Source organism: Volvox carteri (genome assembly GCF_000143455.1).
Source record: "Volvox carteri f. nagariensis unplaced genomic scaffold VOLCAscaffold_21, whole genome shotgun sequence".
In the NCBI taxonomy this organism is placed as follows: domain Eukaryota; kingdom Viridiplantae; phylum Chlorophyta; class Chlorophyceae; order Chlamydomonadales; family Volvocaceae; genus Volvox; species Volvox carteri.
The window spans coordinates 496,991-518,176 of NW_003307564.1; the positions used below are offsets into that span (position 1 = coordinate 496,991).

The 21,186-nt window shown below is 53.5% G+C and overlaps 3 protein-coding genes across 3 annotated transcripts; 2 read left to right on the plus strand and 1 right to left on the minus strand.

The window, feature by feature from the left end:
* Positions 1–4,445: 4,445 nt before the first annotated feature.
* VOLCADRAFT_60977 (uncharacterized protein) lies at positions 4,446–6,902 on the plus strand (the record flags this gene model as incomplete). Its single annotated transcript, XM_002950899.1, has 7 exons — positions 4,446–4,556; positions 4,858–4,903; positions 4,992–5,209; positions 5,726–5,860; positions 6,069–6,106; positions 6,321–6,390; positions 6,792–6,902. Coding segments are annotated over 7 exons (729 nt in total), but the record flags the coding sequence as incomplete, so codon positions are not given.
* A 6,181-nt stretch (positions 6,903–13,083) lies between these two features.
* VOLCADRAFT_43193 (uncharacterized protein) lies at positions 13,084–17,029 on the plus strand (the record flags this gene model as incomplete). The annotated part of the gene is made up of 8 exons (XM_002950900.1): positions 13,084–13,159; positions 13,960–14,074; positions 14,318–14,386; positions 14,608–14,709; positions 14,875–15,011; positions 15,792–15,924; positions 16,206–16,314; positions 16,871–17,029. Coding segments are annotated over 8 exons (900 nt in total), but the record flags the coding sequence as incomplete, so codon positions are not given.
* Positions 17,030–18,832: 1,803 nt separating this feature from the next.
* Positions 18,833–20,168, minus strand: VOLCADRAFT_91444 (uncharacterized protein; the record flags this gene model as incomplete). The annotated part of the gene is made up of 2 exons (XM_002951002.1): positions 18,833–19,240; positions 19,845–20,168. The coding sequence occupies 2 exons, from the start codon at positions 20,166–20,168 to the stop codon at positions 18,833–18,835; spliced, it is 732 nt and encodes a 243-aa protein (XP_002951048.1).
* Between the last annotated feature and the right edge of the window lie 1,018 nt (positions 20,169–21,186).

Consider the following 21,186-nt stretch of genomic DNA (forward strand, 5'->3'; position numbering starts at 1 on the left):
AGGGCATCTCTGAAGGAGTTGGTTTCGGAGCCACCGATGACGTTGTCGGCGGTAAAAATGATGGCTTCGGAAGCAAATCGCTTCTTCGCCATTCAAATTTGAAGCTCGACAATTTGAATTCAAATTTGAGCTCCCAGTTTTCGATTTCGGAGCTGCTTAGCTCTGTTGTGATCGGCATGAACCACAGCGACGTGCCGCCGACTCGCTTCATACTGGATCTGTTTGAGGTGGCGCCATCGACATCAAATGGACTGGCGCTGTACAAACGGTACGACAGCAAAACAGTTTGTACGACATGCTGTAGGGGACATGGTTAAAAAATTTCATTTGCATCTATAAGCGCATAATACCGAACTATTTGCATTACAATTTAATTCTGTATATATGTATGTATGTGTGCATGTTTGGAAAGGAAGCTGAGACCCAACCCAACCCAGGCCTACACGCCCGCTGTTAATACCCTAAAACCCTAAAACCCTCCCACGTAACTGTCAACCGTCATGCAGGTACTGGTTTTTTGCCAACCTCCAACTGGCCATTCAGAAAGCGGTTACTGGGATACATGTAGCAGCAAATTCAAATGAAGCGCCGCCGCCGTCAGCGCCGCTGACGGTGGCGCCGCCGCCGTCACCCTTACATGCGATGACGACGGACCAGGCTGCCGTATTCGCCGCCAGCCAGCGGAAACCACTTTCATCACATTCATCGTCTTGGGTCGGTGCGGGCAACCCGTACGACAATGCCGTACCAGCCAACGTGGAGGTGTCGTACAAGGCTTTCCCTTGGCCAGCGGTCACAGAGGACCTGGGAGCTGCCCTCGCTGCCGTATTCTTCCAACTGCTGCTGGTACGGGAAGATGAATTGCAGTACATTGAAACAGATATTGGTGCCGTACAGTGTTTCCAACGTCCCTGAAGCCCACCAACGAAACCCACGCAAACTCTCCTGACGCACCTCCCCTCCTCTCCCCCGCATGTGCCGTACCTTTCCCCTCTCCCCCCTACCAATTCCCTCCCGAAAAGAACCACGTTTTGATTGGTTGCTCGTGTTAAGTGTTTTTCATTTATTTTGCATATATTCGTCCCCCAAACCTCCAACCGCCAACCGCTAACCTACGAAACCCGACGTGGTCAGGTGTTTGCCTTCCTGTCGCCCACTTGTGCCGTCGTGGGAGACATTGTACGGGAGAAAGAGCTGCGGCTGAGAGAGGGAATGCGTGTGCTGGGTGAGTGTGTTTTGCGGCGTGTGAGGTTTGGGTTTCGTCGGTTCCCAAACCCCCTCAGTTTGCTCCTTGTTTCCTTGAATATGATTCCCGCTTCCCGGGAATTGTTCCCCCGCCCCCAGGGAGTTGTTCTCCGGGGAGGGGGGGGAGAGAAGCGTGAGGGGGACTTGTGGGGCCTGGTTAGTTGCGGGGTCTCGGTGTGTGTGTGTGTGGGGGGGGGGGGGGACGATAGCAGGTGTGGGCATTTCGTTTTGGGGCTGCCGTAGCTGTTATAGCTTAAGAAAGTCGTTTTGGGGTAAGCGAGCATGTGTACGGCAGTTAACTGTGGTTACATTGTACGGCAAACGTGGAGAATGTGCGCGTGGTGTATTTGGTTATGAGATTGGGGGCTCCCGGGGGCTTGGGGCGGGGTTGGGGCGTGTGTGTATGTGTGTATGTATGTGTGAAGTTGGGGCGTGTAGCAAAGAAAAGAAGCTAAGCGCATTATGCGTGATGGTTTTTCTTTGCAATCTCGTACACTTTGTCGTACAGGTCTGACCGAGCCGTCGTACTGGTTATCATGGGGACTCACCCACTGGCTGCTTCTCGCGCTCAGCGGCGCGCTGTGTACGGCAGCCGGCACGTATCCCTTTTCCAACAGCAGCGCGGGCGCCATGCTGACCTATTTTTGGCTGTACGGCGCAGCATTGGTGTCGTACGGCTACTGCCTGTCGACACTCTTCAGCAGTAGCCGAGTGGCGGGCACTGTCGTAATCTTGATGTACACGTTGTCGATGCTTCCGGGTTTCGTACTGCCGGTGGTGAGTGGGATTCCCCTCTTTCCGCCGGGGTTAGGGTTGTGCTGCTAGATTCTAGTACAAATGCCGTACACAGCTGCGTACGGCAGGACGTTGTCCATTAGTTCGTTGGTACAACTAAAGGATGGTATGTCTGCTCAGGGGGGAGAGGACTGAGGTCTGTGTATGCTTAGGGGGATGATGTGTGAAACAGGGGGGTTATATCTTCACCCGTGGCAGCAACCCGGCGAAACCCTGCCTTGCCCGGATGTATGTATGTATGTATGTACACGTCGAGATGCACCAATCACATTCGCAGGTGTATCCGTACGGCAGCTGGACCTGGTACGTGGCCTGCCTAGCACCCCCCTCCGCCGCTACTCTGTATGCGAATGTACTGATCAACTGGGAGCTGGTAGCGAAAGGTACGGCAGTGTACGACAGAGTACGGATTTTGTGTGATCTCGTACACATAACTGGTTATACCTGGGCCGTATGTCTGGTGGTAGGCTGGGGGGAGGTGAGGGGTAAGGTGAGTCGAGGTGGCGGTGGGAGGGGGGAACCCAGGGTTGGGTTTGGATCTTGGTTCTTTGGATCTTGAATTTCAAAATTTTCGGATCTTGACTGGATGCATTCCGCTTGATTCGACTGGCGCATCCAGGATAAATTGAATTAAATGCCCAATGTCCTATTTAGGAGCTTTTCCGAAGAGAGAGAGTGTGTGTGTGTGTGCGTGTGTGCGTGTGTGCGTGTGTATTGGGGCGGGAAAAGCTGTTACAGTGGGCCTCATGTGTCGTGTGAAGAGATGATAGAGCCAGTGCGGGCCGTGCATTACCGCCCGTAATGAGACAGGCGGCCACGGCTGCCAAGACACCCACCAAGACCAGGAAAAAAACAAGTCGTCTAGACAAAAGTGATAATCCAAAGAAACTTTCTTTCCAGCAGGTCATAAAACGTTAAAAACACACGTACACACACGTGCCAATACACACCTCCCTGACCTCCATATCTCCCCTCCCGTCTCCCCTCCCCCTCCCCCTCCCCCCGACACACACACACACACACACACACCTCACTCACCCCCTCACCTCTCCCTTTTCCCCCCCCAGGCATTCGGCTATCTACTCTCTGGACGCCCATCACCCAGACAAACGGCTTCTGTGCTGCAACCGTACTGTGGATGCTGGCACTAGATGTCGTACTGTACGGCATACTGGCGTGGTACCTGGATAATGTATGATGTGGAGGCGGGCTGATGGGGATGTCCGGGGCGGGGGGGAAAGGGGGGGATCGGGGAGGGGGAATGGAGGTATGATGGATGCAGGGGTCGGCAAACGCCGCTGGTACAGCGGGTCCTTCCGTTGTACCCGTTGCAGAAAATCATCATCGCTGGTACGGCAGCCGTACGGCAGGGTGCAGAAATTCCCCCCCAAAGGCAGGTTTGCGCAGTAATTGGGCGCAACAAGACAACTGTGGCTTTAACAGCGATGGTGTAACGTAGTAAGTTTGGTACATCGGCCCGCAGACGCTCTTTCCTCGGCTTTTACCACAAAAATTTCCATACAGTTATTCGACCCTGGCACCAGTACCCGTGACAGTTATTCAGGGTTTGCCGACCTCTGGATGGATGTGGGGAGTAGAACGGTGTGAAGCTTTTTAGTCTCTTGATGTGTTGGTGTGTGAACCTAGGTCGGCATGTTCGTACGTGCCGTACCGGATAAGTTATTTCAAACGGTCCCAACGACGTTGCCCTGCCGTGCATTCCCCAGTGGCACGTGCGCACCTTCCACCGTAACTTATAACTGTACTTATAACTGATGAGAGCGTTGTCGTACAACCTGCCGTACAGGTACTGCCGAAATCGTACGGCCAACGCTTGCCCTGGTGGTTCATTTTTGACCGGCGCTACTGGGCATCGAAAAGGGGTGGAAGGGCTGACGGCGGCGGCGGTGGCGGCGGCGGCGGCGGCGGCAATTCCGGGGGAATGGGGAGTTCAAACGGTGGCGGCAGATGGCGGCGGTTGCGGTGGTGGCTGCTCGACTTGAGGAAGGCCGTGACATGGGTTTGGCGTGGCAACGGCGGCGGCGGCGGTGATGGCGACGGCAATCCATCACTTTTCAGTAAGTACGACAACTTCAAAATCCCCAGAGAACAAGTTCTATGCGGTTCGCCCCATATTCTCATGATTCATGTTTCCGTCATGGACGCACAAAAGCGGTTATAGTTTTTTATTCTTAATTTTTTAGTGGTTACTTCCTACACAACCGCACACACACATACGCACACACACATACGCACACACATTTATCTTTAAGACACGCCCCTTCTCGCCGTCACCTCACCCATCTCAACCTGCCGTACAAGGGCCCCTCCTCGGCAGCAGCCGCGGAGACGGCGGTATCAATGATGGCGAATGCCGTACTTCCGTACTGCCGGTTTCGGAGCGAGACAGCCGTCTTCACGGGATGCTGCCGGCTGTTGAGGTTCGCGGGCTGGTCAAAGTCTTCCAGACGTTGACCGGGGAGGACAAGGTAGCGGTTGACCACTTGGACTTGCAGGTACGGCACAGTAACCTCACTTGTACGAAATGAAGTTCAGTGAAATGTTCGTACTGCTTAAGCGGTCATAAGCCGACTGCCCTGCGCTGCCCCCTTCCGTCCTTCCGCACCTACCTACATCCGCTGGTTTTTCAGGGTTTTAGGGTTTTACAGTTTTAGGAAAGGGTTTTACAGTTTTAGGGTTTTAGAGGAGTCATAACCCTATATAACTTCTGAAACCCGCACTCCCTTCCCCCTCTCACGCTAAATCTTTTTCCGTTCTGGCTTCCGTACATCATACTACACTATACGGACGGAAAAGATTGCGAGTGGGCGCATTACGGCATTACTGGGCCACAACGGCGCAGGTGCGGTTGTTGGTTGGTTAGTTTGCTGTACAGCAACTATATTAACGGTTACTCCAAGCCAGTAATACGATGAAATTCGGACCTGCAGGGAAGACAACCACCATCCACATCCTCACTGGAATGCTACAACCAACCGCCGGCAGTGCAACCGTCAACGGTTTTGACGTTGCGACCCAAATGGATCTGGTACGGTCTTCGTTAGGCATCTGCCCCCAGTTCGACATCTTATGGCCTGACCTGACAGTGTACGAACATCTGGAGTTGTACGGCGCGATCAAGGGCTACCTGCGAGTGGAGATCCCCGAGGTGCGTGTGCGTGTACGTGTGTGTGAGGGGGGTTAATAAAAACGTGATTGCGTTTGCAATGACGAATGGGGTAAGGGGCGGGTTTTGTGTGTGGGTTTTCCTTGTCGTACTCTCTACTTTCCTTATCCGTTCTTGCCGCCGGCATTCCACACGCTCTTTTACGCGCGCTCTCCCTTCCTTCCTCGGCCGGCTTGCCACCGCGGCCGCCAGCGTCATCGTTGCCAGAAAATGAGCCACCACATATAGCACATACCAAACTCAAAACACATGCAATTCCGTGCGCCCCCCTCCCCCCGCCCCCCCCCCCTTCTCACCTGCCACCCTTTTCCTTTGCCCCCGGGCGGTGAAGGGCAAAAGAAGAGCCGTGTACGCAGTTGTACGACAAAGCCCGCCCAACTAACACAACGGTTCATTTTTCTGTATTCACCCTGCCAATCCGTCTTGCCAACTCTTGCGTTTCCCTCTCTCCCCCTCTCCCGCCCTCCCTCAATACCCCCCTCCCGCCCCGTCGGGCAGTTGGCCGCCGCCGCCGCTGCCAAAGTGGGCCTTACGTCCAAACTCCACTCCCTAGCTGGAGAGCTCAGCGGCGGGCAGCGCCGCAAACTTAGTGTGGCCATTGCTTTTTTAGGCAACCCCGCCGTCGTGTTCCTGGTAAAGGTTTTTCGGTTTAGTGACCCTAATTTCCTAATAAAGACACAAGGGACGCGGGAATGAAAACTAAAGCAGAAGCTTGCAAGAGCATGACGAGAGCTTCCAAGTAGCGATGTATGGGCTCGAAAATTTTGAAAGTTGAAAGAAAATTTGTTGTTTTCAACGGTTTGCAGTACTATAATACGTACTATTACTTCTACACCTGCAGGACGAACCTACATCGGGCATGGACCCATATAGCCGGAGGTAGGTTATGTATTGCGTCGTACATGTATGTACGGCATGGCTTTTCGTACTGCATGCCAAACAGCGTTATTTTGTGGTACTTTTAATTGCTCTGGGATATGCTTACATGTTGTGCAAAAGTTATGCCTGTGTATGTGTATCTGTATCCGGATTGGCCTGTGAATGGCAAACCTGAATTCTCGAAGTATGGTCGTACTGTCGTACTATCGTACAGGTTCACGTGGGAGGTCATCCGTCAGCACCGATCCGAATCCGCCATCGTACTCACCACACACAGCATGGAGGTATGCGGAATTCCAAATCCAAGCTTAGCCGGATCTGAACCACATCGAATTCCGGACAATATCAGATCATCTATTATGTTTCATGTGCTTTTCATGTGGGGTTTAGGATGCACTCGATATATATTTACAAACATACAATCTGTAATTACAGATATAAATGTAGAAAGATAAACAAATTGAAATCAGATAGATACGCAGATAGAGGTTCTGTTCACGACCACCTTCCTAAAGCTACTCCTTTGTTTTGTCAGGTTATGTTGCCATGTTGTCCTGTAACAGTTGTCAGTTGTCAGTTTCAGTTTCAGTTTCAGTTGCCGCTTTCTGCGCAGTTCATTAAAATAGGGAAATGAACTCAGCTTGTACGCGCGTACACACGTTCGTACACACGTTCGTACACACAGGAGGCGGACCTCCTAGGGGACCGAGTTGTGATCTTGGCTCGAGGGAGGGTGGCGGCGCAGGGAACCGGCATGGAGCTGAAGGTATGTACGGCACTTTCTTCGTGTGTTTAGTGTTTCTTTTGTCCTTCCCTTTCCCCCTCCGCGCCAAGAAGTTTGGTCTCAGGTTGACTTCGCTGTCAGTCGGTGCTCTGGTTCTAACGTTCTTGGTAGCAATGGCAATTGATTGTATTTTGTGTATTTTGTGTATTTTGTGTATTTTGTGTATTTTGTGTATTTTGTGTATTTTGTGTATTTTGTGTATTTTGTGTATTTTGTGTATTTTGTGTATTTTGTGTATTTTGTGTATTTTGTGCAACTACTTTTTTCATTTGCTTTCCTTCGTTTGCTTTATGCACTATGATCACCACCTAAGACTGTATTGCCTTTATCCCCTTTGTCCTACACTATTATTAGTCACATCATGCAGCAGAATCCGTCTCTATCGTACCTTTTTTCGTCAATCGCCTGTGCTCTGAGGTCTTATCCTCCTCCTCCTCCTCCTCAGGCAAATTACGGCGTCGGCTATAACCTCACCTTGGTCGTGGCGCCCCGTCAGCACCAGCACCAGCACCAGCACTCGCAGCTGCCAGGGGGAAAACCTGCCACAGCAGCCGAACCAGCACTAGCACAAGACAGCGCTACTGCTAGTGCTACTGCCCCTGAAGCAACGGCGGCGGCGGCGGCGGCCGGGACTCCGCCATCACCTGAGGCGGCCGTTATGGCAGTTGTACGACGGCATGTGCCGGCAGCTGATCTGTTGAGTGCCGCCGGCGCGGAGGTTGTCGTACGTCTGCCGCGGGAGGCAACGTCGTCGTTTCCGGCGTTGCTTCGGGAGTTGGACGGACCCGTGGGTCGGCAGCAGCTGGGAGTGGCCAGCTACGGCCTTTCGCTGACGACATTGGAGGTCCGTGGGGGGGTTGGGGTTGGGGGGGTAAGCGGGGGTAAGGGGGATGTGAGGGGGGGTAAGACGAGACACTGGTGAATGGAGCAGATACCAAAGGCGGGTGGGGTGAGGGTGAGGGGGTTCCGGGGTTTGTGGGAGGGTGGCTTAGTTTGTGGGCACGTGCTGTTGTGTGTGCACGGCCTTTTGTGTGCCTGTTTTTCTTTGTGGTTTTTTTGTGTATGTCGATTCACACTTGTGTGTGTCTGTCTGTGTGTCTGTCATGTATGATGGTGTTACAGGGTGGCATAGCGTCACCAGCGGCCCCCTTTCCCGAGGCAGTTCCCTGCTCTCCCCTGCGAGAGGGGCACCCTAATCCATTCACCCCACCCGATTTCAGAATGTATTTGTTGGGTACAGCAACTCACCACCAGCATCCAACCAAATCTGGTGGATCAACGGCGCCACAACTTAGTTCCTGGTCAGCTCGCAAGTTGATATAATCACGTCCTACACCGTCCATATGATGGGGGGCCACCTCCCATTTCATCACCCCTCACACACCGAGGGGTCGGCAGGCGGATTTGAACCCGGACACTCTGGGAGCAGAAGTCAGGCATTAACTTCTGCCAGCCACCTGCCTGTTTTGTTGTATGTGCGTGTATTCGGCAACAGCAAAACGTGGGGGGTTCCTTAAGTGTCTGTTTGTCCGTATGTTTGTCCGTATGTCCGTATGTCTGTATGTCCGCGAGTATGTCAGTCTGTCCGTTTGTCCGTATGTTTGTCTCCCAATTTGCGTCACCGTTGGACCCAACATCACCTTCCCCACCAACGCCGTGATGGCACATTAGGGGCAATGTGCGGCATGTCCCGCTGATGCATATGTATGTGTGTGTACCTATGTACGTATATACGTGCGTACGAATTGTTTACGTGACTACGTCATCCCATTCCGCTCACCGCCCGCACCGCACCTCCCACACGCCACCTCCCATCTCACCTCGTAGGAGGTATTTTTAGCCATCACAGCGGCGGCGGAAGAACAGCAACAGCAACAACAACAACAGGGGCCACCGCAGCCGCCGCCGCCGCCGCCGGTGCATCCAGCGCCGTTGTACGGCTGGCGGCTGTACGGCCAGCAGCTGCGGGCCCTATTTACCAAAAGGGCCCTATGCGCTCGACGTGACCGTCTGGCAGTGCTGACTCAGGTAGCGGTTCCGTTAGCGCTGGTGTACCTGGCGTTATGGATCAGCAGTTTTCAGGTACGACAATACAACGGTATGACGGTACGGCGGAATTTAGACTGTACTGCAGCAAAAGGATGTTCAGTGCCCTTTGTTCCCGCGCATTTTCACGACCAATTGACCAACCTATCCTTAGTTTCAATTTGGTGATGTGTCCCAACGCCGCCAACGGTTGCAACCGACAACTGCTATATTGCAAACGGCGCATGCTGCTGAGGACAATTTGCAATTGTACGGCTATTGGCATGCAGGTTCGGGAAACCAGTGAGCCGCCGCTGGAGCTGTCCCGCCGTACGGCACTCTTCGGCAGGCCGCTGGCTTGGTCGGCCTCGCCAGCAGTCCGTAATGCAAGTGAGGGCTGTAGCGGCGGCGGCGGCGGCGGCGGCAGCAGCAGTCGCTGCCTGGCGGCGTTCTTGGCCAGTCATCCAGCCGGTGCCCGGGCTGTCGATAGTGGCGCCACGGCGCCGTACAACCCCGGTACGACAAGGATCAAATTTTGGAGCAGTACAAAATTGGCAAACACATGCATAGGTTGGAAACGTAATCACCGCGCCGTCCCGATCTACTGGACATTTACCCATTTCTTGTTTTTTTGGCCGGAAATCTTAAAGATTGGCGCATTTAGGTAGGTGCTTAAATTTTTTTGTTGTTGGCGTTCGACTTGTGGTTTACTGTTGTGTCCATCGTACGACGCTATATGTGTGGCCACTCCCAAGGCAGTAACCGAAATTTGCCGTACCAAGCAGTTGGACAGTTATAACAGTTGTGAAACGCAACGTACAGGTGACCCAAAGGCGAGATCCACGACGCTAGAGGACTACCTGGTACGGCACTGGTACGGCGGCGACGTCGGGCCCGTGTACGACGCACTCCACATCACCAGCCTCCCGCCGCCGGCAACCCTCGCCGCTGCGCTGCTGCCGCCGTCGTCACCGTTATCGCCGCCGCCGCCGCAGGCGCCACTTTCGTTCGTACTGCTAACCAACCAAAGCGCCATATCAGCTCTGCCTGCCGCGCTCGCCGACGCGATGACGGCGGTGTTGTCGTACATAAACGGCGGCTTGCAGCCGCCAGCCGTCGCTGCGCCGGCGGAGCCGCCGCCGTCTTTCTCTGCCGTCAGTTGGCCGTTGCCTATTTTGGAAACTGAGCTGGTGGCGCAGATAAAGCGGGACGCTGCGAGGTTGATGCTGGTGCTGTGCTTGCTGCTCGCGAGTAGCGTACTGTCGGCTTCGTTTGTGGTCTTTATCGTCAGGTGCTAATAATTTTAGCTATAAGTTGTTGTCGTTGTTGTTGTTGTCGTTGTTGTTGTTGTTGTTGTTGTTGTTGTTACAGAGTGGGAGGCTTCTGGGCCACTACTAGTGTAATGCTTTATTTGAAGAATGTCAGATTCTGTTGGTAGTTAGGTAGTTGGTGCGTGGTTATGGGCAGCGGTTGACTCGCATACCGGGAGGTAGGTAATGGGCTTAGGGGATTAGGAGCCAAGGTGTGGACTTGTGTATCCATCTGTCTGTCTGTCTCCCTGTCTGTCTGTCTCCCTGTCTGTCTCCCTGTCTGTCTCCCTGTCTGTCTGTTTGCTTGTATGTCTCTCTGTCTGTCTGTTTGCTTGTATGTCTCCCTGTCTGTCTGTTTGCTTGTATGTCTCCCTTCCTTCCTCACGTAGTGCCGTATAGACAGAGAGACAGACAAACATAGTGTCTCGTACACGCAAATGCCTCCCTGCTGTACACCGTACGATCTGTGTCGTACTCCTTGCACTTTCAGGGAGCAGGACAACAACTCTAAGCACTTGCAGCTGGTCAGCGGCGCTCCTGCTACAGCTTATTGGGCCGCCAACTTCTGCTGTGACTTCATCAGCTACAGCCTGTCTGCCGCCGGGCTGCTAGCGCTGATTGCGTCGTACAGGCTACCGCAGTACAGCGGTCAGCGTCTGGCGGCAGTAGCTGGGCTATTGTGGGGCTTTGGACCCGCGGGCATCAGCCTGACCTACTTGCTACACTTCTTTTTCCGGGTACGTGCACAGCAATTTCATAACAGGGTACGGATGTACGGTGTCGTACACAAACTTTCCACCAGAACTCACTCACACTCCATTTCTTTGGCAGGTTTGATGTTATTGTTCATACATAGATACGTTGTTCGTACCGTACCGTACTGTACGACGCAGGACGAAATGCGTGCTCTACAGCGGCTTAACACCATCTATTTCCTGACGGGTTATTTAGGATTCGTAGCGACTTGGATTGCTGACCTGATATTAATGGTGGTGCCGCGATCCGGCTCTTCGCTGGCGTCCTGGAATCGTGCGGCCAAAGCAACGCTTCGCACCGCGTCGCCTCATTACTGCTTCGCACGCGGAATGTACGACGTCCAGTCAACGTACGAGTTGAGTGCCGTACATGCGCCGTACGGGGTAACATGTGATGCGCGCTGTGAACGATGTATGAGGAGGTGGTGGTAGGGGGCACCGTGGCCATAGTCGGGTTGTGTGTTTAGGAGGGGGAAGGTTGGAAGAGTGTACGAACCCCGTACGAATGTACGGAAGTGGTTACGTTGCTTAATGATTCACCCCTCGACGTTCTCCCTCGAGGCACATCGTCTCGCCACCCCCAGGGCTCTTCACCCAACATCCCGGTCGCCCCTCTTACCCCCTAGCGTCCACTGCCGTACTATTGCTGCTTGTGTTGTACGGCAACTGCCAGTGTTGTACGACCGATTTGATACACATCAAAGAGTGTTTTGTAGGGGTTCTCTTTGTTTGTCTTCTTGTCCTGTTCTCTCTTCCGCGCCCTCTCTTCAGCGTGGCGCGCGTTAACCCCCTTTCCCCCGCCGCCGTTCCTTTCCCCTTTCTTTCTTCCTCTTCCAATGCCCCTTCATAAATTTTTTATTTTATTTTCTTGTTGTTTCTTCAGCACCGGCTTTCCGTTTGGCAAACGCGGCAAGCCCTTCGACTGGGACGTCTTCGGCAGCCCCATGGCGCATATGGCCGTACAGGCGCTAGTGTACGGCAGTATTGCCGTACTGTACGACGCGGGCGTGCTGACGGTCGCTTATGCATACGGGCAGGACGCGGCGCGGTGGATTTTGTCATTCGGGCGACGGCGGCGGCGGCGGCAGCAGCGGCGGGGCGGTCGGTTGTGGCGGTACGGCAATGGCGGTGCCGCCACCGCCGATGGACGCGACGGTACGGCATACGGCATACCCTCAACTTGTCTAGACAAATCCCTCAAAAAAGCTTTAAACATAGAAATAGATCCGAAGTTCATATCGCCAGCCCAGATTTCCTTTCTCTCCCGCTCTAAAGGGAGTTTGGGGTTTTAGAGTTTTAGGGTTTTAGGTTTTTTTTTAAGTTTTAGAATTGCGATGATCTGTAGGACAATGATCTATTAGGATGTCTCTTTTTCGGTTTTGTTTGGTCCCACGGGCCACTTCCAACCTATCGAATAGGGTTTCTAACTCGACCTGACCGATATGACCAACCCGTGGGTCTGTGTCGTACAGCGGCGCAACTGGTTGAATTGGAGGAGGGGCTGTCCGCGGCGGCGGCGGCGGGAGACACCGAAACCAAATGGGCTCAATGTGGCAGCGGCGGGTATGGTGATGGTGATGGCGATGATTTGGACGATGATGATGATGATGACGTGGCGGCTGAGAGGCAGGCGGTGGTTGAGGGCCGCAGGAACAACTGCCCGGTTAGTTGTGTGTGTGTGTGTATTTGGGGGGGAGGGCCCGGCTTAGTACGAATTCAGTTGGTGGGCTGCCCATGTGGGATCCGTTATTAGCTGATGCGATAAACATACGCGCATTTCTTAGTACCGCGTTTTATGTTCGGTTTCAATTTTCGCAAATTTAATTATTTAAAACATATCATAACTCCCAACCATGATTTTAATTTTTTTGTTTTATATTCTATTTTTATTTTTTTGTAAAATCTCCTAATTTCCGCTCTCGTAATCGTCGACCATCTTGACCACCTATTCACATCTCTCTCTTTCTGTTCCCCGCCGCTGCCGGTGTCACTCAGCGGTCGGCCCCTCGATCCCCTCTAAATGCGCAACCATTCGGTCGCATGTCGCAGGTTCTGTTGGCCGGTGTACGGAAGAGCTACAGCCAGGGTTGGTCCCGACCGGCAGTAGCAGCAGTTCGCGGATTGTGGGTGGGGGTGCCGGCGGGGGAGTGTTTTGGACTGTTGGGGGCAAATGGAGCAGGTGCGTGCGTGTGTGTGTGTGTGTTTTGGGGGGCCCGGGGGAAACTGAGTGGTGATCGCGGGGGAAGATGGAAACAGGCGTGTGTGTTTTGATTTTCAAGGATTATCCGCACTAGAGTATATCAACCCCCTGGAGTAATTCCCCCCTGGAGTAACAGAGCTCATTAGGGCCGGGATGCCCCGGGGGGGGGGTGATACTCCTGAAGGCGGGTTTTTGATGTGTGTGGGGGGAGGGGAGGGGAGAAAGCGGTAGGTAGGTGTGGGTAGTGAGTGAGTGCTGATGGCTCCTCTTCTGCCTGGCTTTGCGGGAAGAGAGGAAGGAAGGGTGGGGGATACTAATGCAGAAAGCGGTGTATAGATACATATATATTTGTATGTGTTTATGTATGTGTATTTGTATGTGTAGTATATAGGTACTTGAAGGTATATTAAAAAGTTTTTTATTTAGTCAAGCATCATGCACCGTACGACAGTCTGGAGACGGCTTTCAGATCTTTAAAGCAAAAAAGTCTTTCAAACACAAAAAATGAAATGAAATGAAGAATATGAAAATAAAGAACATGGGATCTCAACCGAACCCTACTAACGGTCACAACTAAGAACATCTCCCCTCCTGAGCTTCTCTTCAGCTCCGTCTCAGGTTTGTGTCGTACATCTCCACGCGCCCTCCCTAGAGACGTACACACACGTTTCCTCCCCCCACCCCCCTCCTCCCCCGCACATCTAAGAACCAACCCTATCTTTCTTCTTGCTGATGAATCGTACGGCACTTTGGTTTTCCCGCCGCCAACTCCGTAACAGGCAAGACTACCACCTTCAGGATGTTGACCGGGGAGGTGATGCCCGACGCGGGAGACGCGCGCGTGGCGGGTTTTAGTGTACGGAAGCAGTTGGCAGCGGCGCGGCGGCAGCTCGGGTGGGTGACAGACACCCCCCGTGTGTGTGTGTATGTGAGTGGAGGGGGGGTCCAAGTTGGGGTTTGAGGGTCCCCCCCGGGAGGAGGGGAAAAGAGGATTGGAGTGAACCGCAATGCCGTTCGTACATACACACACGCACAATGTTCACGCAGCTCGGCCTGCTGGCAGTGGCGTTCTTTTGCGTCTGTCGCGGTATGTTTATATATGCTTGCGCATGCATTGCCGTACACTGCCGTACATAGGTACTGTCCCCAGTTCGAGGCGCTTCCGGGAGCCATGACGGGTCGGGAGGTGGCGGCCATGTACGCCAGGTACGTGTACGGCATAAGTTCTTAAAACCTGGTGTGTCGTACGGATGCAACATATAAAACACACTGCCCTACACTGTGTTTGGGTTATGCGTTCAGCACCCGCCTGGGCCATTGGTCGGATCCCCTGTTCAAATTAAGGTGGCTGCTGCACGTACACGTACAGACGTACATGTACATCTTGTACAGGAACGTGCATATGTTCTACTTGTGCGATTACGCAGGTTGCGAGGGGTTCCGGAGCCGTACGTCGCCGGTCTGGTGTCGTACCTACTTAAGCGGCTTGGGCTCGAAGGTGCGGCGGACAGCCCTTGCGGTGGTTACAGGTATGGCGGTTGGCGGTTGGTAATCTGTTGACTGTTGGGTGGTCGTCCACGTGCGGCCCCGGCTTTGCTTGCTCGTCCTCTCCTCCCCAGTCCCCAGCCATATGCCTTTGCTTGCAATGTTGTACGATTGTGTACTCGGTACCGTACCTGGTGCCGTACGTGCAGTGGCGGCATGAAACGCAAGTTGGGTGTGGCGGTGGCGTTGGTGGGTGACCCGCGGGTCTGTGCGCTGGACGAGCCCTCCACGGGAATGGATCCGGGAGCCCGCCGGGGTCTGTGGACGTGTTTGCAGGTGCGTGTGCGTGTGGGCTGGGGGGGTTGCAGGGGTGGAGTGTAGGGAGGGAGGAGGTTAAGGAAGGGATCAAAAGGCGTGTGGGGGGATCGGGGGAGGGACGGGGGGGAGTAACTCCGGGAGTCCGTTGGAAAGCTGGAGGGGTTGCTTGTGTATGTGTGTATGTATGTACGTATGTTGGTATCGAGGGTACGGCGAATGAATACCCCCTTTAATACACACCTCCCCCTCCCCTTCCCCCTCCCCCCACTGTGGCCCCTCTTCACATGCAGAACGAGGTCATTCGAGCGGGTGAGTTCGTCTGTCTGTCTGTCTGTCTGTCTCAACCTCCCTCGCCTATCTTTCCCCCGCGCTCTGACGCGGTTCGGCTCGGCCGCCCGTCTTCGCAGCTTCGTGCCATCTGGTTCACCTCCTTCCTCCACATTCTGTCACATGCTTCACGTACGGCACGTACGGCAGAGCAAACGCAAACATCCCTCCTTTCCTTCACACGAGTTGCGGTTTCAATAGTGTCACATTTTTGTCAGTGAGTATTGTCAGGATTACGTCGTACATTTGTCATTGCTCAAATAACATCGAAAAGGTCTGCCGTACATGCCGTAACCCCAATTTTTGAGTCTTTAGGAGTTTTCAAATTCGAACCAAAAAACCAAATGCATAACAATTCACGGATTTCCTTGATTATGGGTGGATGAGGACTCGAGAGGTACATGGATGTGAATGAACCAGAAGCCATCCGAAATCAGAGACCGTACGACGACATCTTGACGACCACGAACTGCAAACGTAGGCCGTACTGTCGTACTGACGAGCCATTCCATGGAGGAGTGTGAGGCGCTGTGCACTTCACTGACGATTATGGTGGCGGGTCGGTTGAGGTGTTTGGGGACCGTACAGCACCTGAAGAGCCGCTTCGGAGGCGGGTAAGTCAGTGTGCCTGGAGTAATTGTGTAGTTCACGTCTATCTGTCTGTCTGTCTGTCTGTCTGCCTGGCGATATGTCTGTCTGTCTGTCGTGCCTCTTACAAGAGGGCTAAGGTGTTTTTAGGATTTTAGACAATTTGTAGACAAAGTCGACAAACCCTAAACCCCTAAAATGGCGAGGCTTTTCAACGTAAGGAGGTGCCGCCCTTTAAACCCCTCACTTGCAGTAGCCATCCGGTGCTGTACATTTTGTCGTATACGTACCCATATTTGCCGTACAGGTACATCCTGGAGATCAAGTTGCAGCCGGCAAGTGCCAGCAATCCGTCCCTGGCGAGTGGTCCGTCGCCGCCGCCGCCGCTGCCGCCGCTGCCGCAATCATCGCACTCCGTATCGCCAGGCGGCGGCGTCGCCGCCACCACCGCCACCGCCGCCACGGGGGCCGATGCGTCGTCGTCGTCGTCACCGGCGGCGGCGGCGGCGGCTGTGCTATCTGTCAATGACGCTGCCGCCAGGGCAGCGACGCTGACGGAGTGGGTGGCTTCGGTGTGCCCAGGTGCCGTACTGTCGTACATGGATCAGAACTGTTTCACCTTTTCCCTCCCGAGGTGGGTTTTCCCCCCGCCCCCCCTGTGTGTGAGCGAGTGTGTGTGTTTTGGATTTCCATCCACCCCGTCACCTACCCCCTATACAGCTGTTCGTCCATCCACCTGCCGTACAAAACGTTCATCCAAAGCAGTTACTCCTCCTCCTAATCCCCTCTTGCCTTTCTCCTGGTGTCCCTCCTTTTCCGTCGGACAGAGAGGCTGTAGCTGCCGCAGAAAACAGCGATAACCCAGATGCTGACGCTGGAGGCTCGCAGCCGCCGTACTCTCTGCCGCCGTCGCCGCCGTCGCCACGTCAGCAAGACCAGCAGCAGCAGCGGCAGCAGCAGCAGATGCAGCAGATGCAGCAGATGCAGCAGCAACAGCGACATTTAGACCTTGCCGCACTTTTCGAGGCGGTTGAATCCCAACGAGCAGCTCTTGGGGTGGCCGATTACTGCCTGACACAAACCACCCTGGAGCAACTCTTCGTATCAATGGCCGCGAGCAGCACGACGAACACAACCACCTCAACCACCTGAAGGCCGTAGAAACCTTGGGCAGCGCAGCTGCCGCCAGGGGCCGATGGTGACGCAGCAGGTGACGGCGGCGACGACGGCAGCCTTGGCGGCGGCGGTGGCGGTGGCGGTGGCGGCCGATGATGACGGATGCAAGTTGTGTATTGTTGGTGTTGGTGTAGGAGGGTATGAACAGCGGGAAGATGAGGCTGGGGTCCTGGCGCAAGCTATACCAGCGCAACGGCATTTAAATATCGCGACACGGGGTTCCTTTTATATCTAAGTGTCAGAGTCCCTCAGTATCTAAGTGAAGTTGAAGGGGGGGTCTCTGGCAAGCTGGATGAGAAAAGACGGCAGCTAGATGAGGCGCCCGGCCGCCTTCGGGACAGCTAGATGAGGCTCGGTGGCTGCCAGATGAGGGTTTGCAGGGTCCGAAATTTCACCTGGATGAAATGTATGGCATATCCCGATATGCAATTTGGGTGCTCTACATTTATCTAGTTACGCTTCCTTATGTACTGAGATGCGCGCGGGGCTTCTCGCAAAAAACGCTTACAGAGTCTCATACTCGCCCATGCTTCGGTATACACGATGGCATCAGTATAATACCAATCGCTATGCATGGGCCGACCCGCCCAACGAACGCCACGCCGCCGCTGATGGCCCCGGCGGAAACGCCCCTAAGCGCCAGGAAGCGCTCCTAAGCGTTTTTTTAAGAGGTTACAAGGTGGGCCGCTGGCCCAGGCTTCACATCGGTTCGGCAGGTTGTCAGTTCGGTGCATCGTGTCGTACTTAGCCACTGACTAGCACAAAAAAATGTTTCCACGATGCGTGCATCGCTCACAGACAAATGTTGTCTAGGTAACTGTATGGTACAGGTTTTCGACAAATTGTGTAACGGTATCTTGGGCTAAACAACAACAGTTTCGTCATCCATACGAGGCACATACACCAGGACGTCACACCGAGAATGTTCCCCATCCGCCCAACAACAGACGCAAACCGTTTAACGTCAGGGCCTACGTAAACCACAACGCTTTGCCGTGCGGGTTTTCTACACACGGCCCCTAGGGACAGACCTGAGTCCTGCACACTTGCGCCCCTATTACGTGTCCCCCGTACAAAGGACACACGTTCGCGCAGAAAACATAACGGCCATTTCAGCACTGCATCGAACCACGCATAGATAGCCCACCGCTGCTTTGAGGAGAAGCACTGCCTGCCTGATACGGCGGGCCTCATACTCCTCGACACAACGCCGAAAAAAACAGGCCCTGAAGGCTATCGCCAGAACGCAATCCAAACGGGGGGTTAATGTACAAAGCGACGGAGCCAATGCTGACACGCATTCGCGCTCTGATCAATGCTCGTACACACGCGTATACACACATTTTCTTCCAGTTGGTCAACACAGCAGTGCTATCTGATGACACGGTAGCTACCCACTGTGCGCCCGCAGGACGAATTCCCTACCTCCCTGTGACGCACCGATGCACTGAACACCATCTGAGTTGTCCTCCTCCGCAGGCACTCGAGTGCAACAGCACACACGCACATGCAAATACATACATCTACATGCCTTATCCTTTCCTGCAGGCCATTCAAATAGGATCGGAACGACAGGTCCGTTGTTCAACATTCCATGTTTGTCTATTGGAGGACTGCTGCCAATGTGTCTTCTGCTTAGGCAAGGCTGCCCACGAACTAGCGCGAGAAAAGGCATGTAGACATGTGAAGCAAAACAGTGCCTTGTCAGCATCTATAGGATTATTCGTTAGAAGGTGACTTTCATACACCGCATCACCACTAGTGGCCTTGCTGCTGCTGCAGCTGCCTCTTGAGGGCCTCAATCTCCCTCTCCGCCTTCTGCTCAATTTCCTTCTTCTCCCTCTCCGCCTTCTGCGCAATTTCCGTCTTCTCCCGCTCTGATGCCTCCAGCTTCTGCGCAATTTCCTTCTTCTCCCTCTCCGCCTTCTGCGCAATTTCCTTCTTCTCCCTCTCCGCCTTCTGCTCAATTTCCTTCTTCTCCCTCTCCGCCTTCTGCGCAATTTCCTTCAGTTCCGGGTCGTTCTTTTTCTTATACAGCTCTGTGATAAATGGCTCCGCCCACTTATTTGCCAGAGTTTGAAGCGTCTCATTGCCCAGCTTCGCCCGATGTGCAACCCGGGTGATGTCCACACCAGGGTACAGCACGCTGTGCATCCGGGCGAACACCTGCAGGATCAAGAGGTGTTTCAGGAATATCATCGAGCAAGGCTTAAAAGATACTAGAAGTATATTTTAGCGAACATGTTCTTCATCAATACTTCTTTAATCTATACTAACAAAAATTAATACCAAATTCATCAGCACACGTTCACAAAGTGCAGCTTCTGTCGTCTTTTGGACGCACTACAGCAAACAGCCGTTTTAAGGACCTGGGTTTAATTCCTGGGACATTGGCGGGAGCGCGAGATTTTGCCTAGTTGCTGCGATGTGGAGATGGGGGCACAGCTGATGGACCAAGATTCACGCACTGGACTGGTAAAAAAGGCGATTGCCGAACCCTCTGAAGATGTTCGGGTGACTGGGCGAGGAGGGATTCTAGAAGACAGAAACCTTGGACTTCCAGTTTTGTGTGGTGTGGTAATTGTGTATGATGCTCTATAGGGTTCATGTCGAGACCCTACTGTGTGCAATGGGCCCAGAAGCTTCCTACTCTGTCACAAATACAGTAAATTGTACCTCCTAGAGCCCCGAGGAAAACCTCCTAAACGGACAACAGCCTGCCACTCCCCCCTGTCTGCAAGATTATTGCCTCTCCAAATTTCGACCTTACCTTAGCCACCGGTCCGTAATCATCTGTACCAGGCCTTAACAGGAGGTTACAGGGAATGCGTTCACAATTGAAGAGGCGGAACTGGTGATTGCATGCCCGGAGTTCGCCCTCAGGCAGGGAAGGTTCTTGTTTGTCGGCCTCTCCGATCAGCTGCACAGACGCAAAATACCACTGTTTAGCATCCGTTAGCAGCACCGTCACTGGATCTTGCCCGCAGTTCAGTATTGCCAGCTCTATAGCTGTCGCCAAGGGCTGCCATATGTGGTTGAACACCACGTTACCCTTCAGCTCCACGACCATCACTGCCTTGCCACCTTTCGCCATAACAGACTTCAAACTGTAATCCAGTGATGTCTTTACTTCAGGGAATGTGCGGAGGACAACAAACTCCGAGGAGCCTGCGGCATTCCATCACGTGGGTAAAACAACATAAGATAAGCTTGTTAGCAGCCTGGTATGGACACCAGGACGTGAATCATGAAATGCCAGCAGCCAGAGGACTTCCTCCTAGCCTCTGCCTGACAGGGACAACAGGATGCCCAACGAAGGATTCAAAAATCCTCTATTCCATTAAACTCACAAAAATCTTAAGTACTAGCTCACTGAGTATAAGGATAGGATTGACAGGAGAGCACCCTGTGATAAGAGGGTTTGGTGCGCTTTGCACGCCAGAAAGCCCCAAGCCTGGTGATGTGGACTGGGGCCCTAATTTGATTAACCGCGAGTAACAGAACGGTGATTCCAGCCGACGATGTATATGAAGAGGCCTCAGACGAGGAAGACGAGGATCAGCAAGAGGGCGGGCCAAGTGCTACCGGAACTATGCAGCATGGTGAGTGGCGCCTGCGCGCATGGCATTTACATACAGGGATGTTGTGCATTGGCTAGGGTGTGTTCAGGAGTATATGCCAAGTACTTACAACCCGTCCGGGCCTGCAAAGCCCACACAAGACAGTCAAGTTAGCGTTTGAGGAGAGAATCCCTACGCGTGATGAAGCCAGGGCAAATGGTGAGTTGTACACCAGCATCCTTTATAAGTGCAAGAAGTCTATATGCGGAGGTTGCCACCAGAGCGTTTTTAGTTTTCTAGCAGTAAATTGCAAGTTACAAGCTCTTCATTGGGGTGTCTGTAGCAGCTGGGGTGGCACGAGTAATTGTTTTCATTTTGCTGCCGAGCAATAGGACATTGTCGTCCCTTTACCTGGTGTCTACGCGTCTGAGATCCGTGCTTGAAACCTCCTATGAATAAAATGACTCACAGCTAGGTGGTGCTTCAGCCAAAGTCAGGGTTTCTCCATTAGTCATGGAACGCCAAAGCCACGGCAAGATAGCCCCAATGTGA